Source organism: Egretta garzetta, unplaced genomic scaffold (assembly GCF_000687185.1).
Source record: "Egretta garzetta isolate BGI_Z169 unplaced genomic scaffold, ASM68718v1 scaffold377, whole genome shotgun sequence".
Classification (NCBI taxonomy): domain Eukaryota; kingdom Metazoa; phylum Chordata; class Aves; order Pelecaniformes; family Ardeidae; genus Egretta; species Egretta garzetta.
Genome location: NW_009260339.1, coordinates 59,973 through 65,288, shown reverse-complemented (window position 1 = coordinate 65,288; position 5,316 = coordinate 59,973). Strand labels below are relative to the sequence as shown.

Below are 5,316 nucleotides of genomic sequence, written 5' to 3'. Positions count from 1 at the left end.
TAACTTGTATTTATAAAAACAACTTCCCACATCTGAGTGAAGAGCAACATGACAGCATCATCTTTCTTAGCTTGCACACTGCCAGTTCCATCCCAGTTCCTTTCATATAGGCATTCATCAGAGCAAGGAAAATTACCAAAGCATTTCACATACATAACCAGTATCCAGACCCCAGAGAATGGACTGACAGGGGTCAGGCTGACGTTTGCGTTGCAGTGCTGCTGAGGAAAGCAGAGAGGAGTGGCAGAGGGGGGATGCACAGCTATTCACAAGGGAGGCTGTGGGAAGGAAGAGAAGTGCCACATCATCCTTCCCCTTTCAGTAGCATCCAGGAGGTTTGAGGAGAGGGAGATAGCACAGTTCTTTTCTATGGAAAACAGGGAAGTAGAAAACCTCAAGTACAACTAAAAATAGCTGTCCTCCACACTGGCTGAAAGCCTATCCCCAACACATCCAGAAAGGACAGGTGGACTTCTCACTGGCACCTCAGTGGAAAAAAAAAGCCCTAAATAACCCCCATCTTTCACATCCACTCCTGGTTATTCAGTTGTGTCACAAAGAGAAATTGCCTAGATAAAGACATAAGTAGGGCTTAAAAAGCAAGTTCATTCTGTGATAAAGTGTTAGAGGATAATGGTTCTCAGAGCAGTTTGGAGAATTTAGTCATTTTCTTCCCTGAATTTTCAGCCGAGTCTTCAGGTGGCTTAAAAACGTGCTTTAAAAAGTTTCAGTGTAAGTTGAGGGGTTTTAATGGAAAAAGTCCGTATTTGCTAACCAGACTTGCTTTATATGCTGATACATAAACACACACGGTTGTCAAGCTACATTTGCCCTGGCAAAGGCAAACTTCAAATTTCTAGAGCTGTGTATATTTCAATTCTTGACCACAGTTTAACATTAGTGTATTTTTTGTTACTTTTTAAAACACTACAGTGATTAATGACAGCGAAAGAAACACACTGCATGTGTTTACTTTGATGTGTTTCACACGAACATGTTAAAATATACACACTAAATGTGAGTTTTAAAACTTTAATTTAAAACAAAAAGAAAAACAAAAAAAACCCCAAAGGAACTTTTAGCACTCACTTGCTCTGCTTTCTTCATGCATAGATTTATGAACACTGGGAATGAGTCCAGCTGAGCCCTAAGTTGCATCTTATGTAACGTGAATAATTAAGTAGACAATCCGTCCTAATGTAGCTGTTTTTAATGAACTTCACATCTTTATTTAGTTGGTATGTTCTTTTCCTAACCTTCTAGTAACACACTGAAGTTACCCATCCCTGCTAAGCCTGGGAGACACCTGCACATAGGGAGCACTCTGTGTAACAAACCCAAGGGATACAGTGTCCCACCTCTACCTCAACAGTCCTCTGCCTTCCCAACCCTGATAGCCACCCTCCAACTCTAAGGCCTGCCCCATGCTATCTCAAGCTCAGCACCTTCTGCTCTGCCCTTTTGTATATGCAGCCTGGCCCTGCAGCTGCCTTAGAATCTAGAATCATTTAGGTTGGAAAAGACCTTTAAAACCATCAAGTCTAATCATTAATCTAACATTGCCATCCCACCACTAAACCACGGCCCTAAGCACAACCTAACATTGCCATCCCACCACTAAACCATGGCCCTAAGCACCTTGTCTGCCCATCTTTTAAATACCTCCAGGGATGATGACTCAACCACTTTCCTGGGCAGCCCTTCCAGAGAAAATTTTTTTCCTGATGTTGAACCTAAACGTCCCTTGGTGCAACTTGAGGCCATTTCCCCTCATCCTATCGCTGGTTATCTGGGAGAAGAGACCGACCCCCACCTCGCTACAACCTCCTTTCAGGCAGTAGTAGAGGATGATAAGGTCTCCCTTCAGTCTCCTTTTTTCCAGACAGTAGCTCAGCCAGTATCTCTTCCCCCCACTGTGAAGAGAAGCACAGCTCTGCCCATTTAGTTCTCAAGACCTCCCCAAGTTCTGTGGGGTCCGTCACTGCAGAGAGGACAGCAGTGATCATACCCTCATGAACAGTCTAAGACACAGCCTTCGGTACCAGTATCTCGTGATGATGGGATCAGAGTACACGCACATTCTCCACACAGCTGCCACAGAAGATGGTTTACCAGAAGGGACGTGCACATGCGTGCACACACAAGAAGAAGGGAGGAGCAGGCAAAGGCAAAATTGGTTTCTTTGAGTTTCTTTTACCTTCAGTTTCCTCAAAATGTAGGCAATACCCCAGTCTATTTCCAGGGGCATCGGAAGTATATTTTTGTTACAGATTGGCTCTGCTAGATGTCGAGTTGGCAGATAAAAAGAGGCAATTGGGAGAATGCTTGGAAAACTGGATGCAATATTAACATGGCCTTAAGGGCAAAGAAGGCTGTATTTATCTGAATTTAAACACTTCATGACTAGGAAAATGCTGAGCAAGGGATTTCTGAAGTTAGGTGTCCAAACCCAGCTTGTGTGTGTTCTGGCCTTTAACCAGGAAAGGTAACTGAATTTCTTTAATGTCATTACGTTTATCAGTCCTTGTATTTGGACAAGGATCTCTTATAGCTAAATAAATAAAGACTTCTTAAAAAGCAGTACTGTAGCAATTTTCTAGCAAAACTAAGAGTTAAACTAGTTGTTTTTTATTTTTAAGTTTCTTAACTTAAACTATTCTTAACTTTCTTAAGTTTTAAGATTCACATCCAGATAAGAAATCTTACAGAAAGTAAGCAGACAAAAGGGACGTTACAGGAAGAACTTTTTTGTTAAATACTGAAGGAAAACATCAGATGATTGCCACCACACTTACTACAACAGTTTCCATAGCTCACCCCTGAGATCTTGCTCAGCTACAAGAACAACAAGTGAGAGAGGTTAACAGGTCACACATAGTCAGTACTATTCAGCTTACTAACAGATGTGGCAGTACAGCATGCTATTCTCCTAGGACAACATTCACTACAAGGATGCAAAAAACTGACACAGGGGTACGGAAGGGCTCAATTAATCCTGTCCCAAGGAGGCATCTCAATTAGCAAGCCACTCTCTAAACTGCCAGGGAAGCCAGATGAGAGGCATTTCCAGGAGGCAGCTGAACCCACCTAAATCCTAAACCCACCTGTATCATCCCTTGCAAGTCTATGCCTGTTGCCATTGAGCTTACGGACACCTCCAGCACACAGTCAATCTGGATGCAGTACTGCTACAGCTGTACCAGAGAAGGGAGTCCTGAGGTAAGCACAATGCAGGACAATTAAATGCCAACGCTGGGCTGATAAGTATGTCTGCTTTGCTTAAGTTACAGTCTACTGTTTATTCACTATTAACCAAATCACACAAAGTCCATCTAAAAATGTGGGTGATATACCCATCAGTTGTACTGGAGTGTACAGATGGAACCTCAGAATCCTGAAGCTGAGTAAAAGAGACAATAAAAGCTTAAACAAACTTTCCATTACAGAAAAGGAGAAAAGCCTATCGTATTTTGTAGACATACAACCAGGCAAATTCTACAAAATATATGAACAGAACAAAGTGAAAATGAACCAGCTGTCAAAGGACTTCTGGCAATAATTTCTTCCACAATGGATAGATATGAGGCACTAATGGATATGGCCATTGAAAAAAAAAAAGTGTTAGCTGGTACAGCAACACAAATAAATTGGAAAAGAACATAAAACTCCCACTAAGATCTAGGAAACTGTTATGGATGATGCAAGGTCTATTCACCTTTTTTTTTTTAAAAAAATCACTTATCGAATACTATATATAACATACTAATACCAAGTTATATGGAACTCCCATTCAAAAATGCCAGCCAAGCAAGCAAAAAGGCCATAAACATCTGTCAATTGCTTAAGAGGAAAAAACTCTCTTGAGAGCACAAATTTCCCTACCACCATCACCCTGCAAAAAAACAGGATTATTTAAAAGTCTGGAAATACAAAGTTAAGATTTAATTTAAAAACAGATATTAAACCATACATCACCTACACAAGTCTTTTCCATTTCCTTCTTAACTTCTAACCGTGCACAAAAGGTGTGTCAGATGGAGAGGTTCTAATGGAGCCCACTAAATGGATATTCTATGGAAGACCTTAAACTGTGTAGCCTAAGGGTACAGATATGTTAGATCTAATAATAATTTTCTTGATGTTCTTTTTAGAAACAGTCAACCCTGAAGTAGATGGTTTTAATTCAATACCTATGTCTTCTGTCCTGCAGCACACCTTGAAAAAAGCCCAGTGAAAATTAATTAATAAATCTAGTACTTTGTATCGTCCAAACTTCTGACAATTTTTAGAAGTTATAAGGTAATTAACTATTAGCATAATGAATGAATTCAGGTATGCACAGACTGAGGATACAGTTTCATGACCAAAGATCACAGGCCATTGAAAAGCACAGTACTGAGGTCCCCACCTCTGCTCCCTCCCTGTTGTGCATCTCTGCTGCTTTCTTTTCATCCAAACTGGCAATCTTGTGGCCACACAGCAAGTTGGCTCAGTTCACTGATCCAGCTGAGAAATAACCAGTCACAAAAAAGAAGTATTAATTTTCACACAGATCAGTAAGCTATTCTCACCATATGATTACACGATCACTGTAACAAAGGGACAGAACCCATGGCAGGAGCAGATGGCACAGAGTATTAACCTAGTCTATATGTGACACTGGGGTCTTTGACCAGTGTGAACTAGTTAGAAAACTAAATCGTATGTGACACTGCAGAGGTGGGAAAGCAAGAGATGAGCCACAAGACTACATGGTTGTTTCCCTAGCTCACAATACTCTCAGGGGAGTACTAAATGGCACACAGCTCCATTTACTTCTGCAAACAGCCTCTTTTGCAGGTGCTTACATATAAGGTATGGCTTTGCACTTGCACACACTTGATTTTTGGAAATAACCTTCTTAGTTGTTACTCAGTTACGTTAACTTGATGTTACCTCACCACCTTACCCTCTCCTTGACCATACATAGTACTAGCTTCAGTGATGGGACTTTTACTATGCCTGTGGTAAAAGACAGAATGGTTATCAGTTTGGTAATCACAGCATTTATTATTTGGTGCCCTAAGGAAATAACGTTTAATGTGACATAATTTACACCCCTTAAAGTCCTTCTGGCTCCCCCTTCACCTGAAAATCCTACGACAAAACACAACAGATATCTAAAAATGGCACTATTTTCTACCTTGAGCAAAACTTCACATGGAAATGCTACCAGATGGTTTGAGTGGTCTTTTGCTCCAGTACGTAGCGTGCAATACAGCTAAATATTAAGACTTCTGCCTGAGAGCATCTTTTTGCTTCCCCTTATGCTGGCAC

General features: G+C 40.9%; 1 protein-coding gene across 1 annotated transcript in view; it reads right to left on the bottom strand.

Moving 5' to 3' along the window:
• The window catches only part of RNASEH2B (ribonuclease H2 subunit B), a gene marked incomplete at its 5' end in the record, with an annotated part of 30,850 nt that extends 27,685 nt beyond the window's left edge, over positions 1-3,165 (bottom strand). The window contains one exon of the mRNA XM_009642626.2: positions 3,105-3,165. Coding sequence (XP_009640921.2) covers positions 3,105-3,165 — 61 coding nt within the window. The remainder of the gene's footprint in view (positions 1-3,104) is intronic.
• Between the last annotated feature and the right edge of the window lie 2,151 nt (positions 3,166-5,316).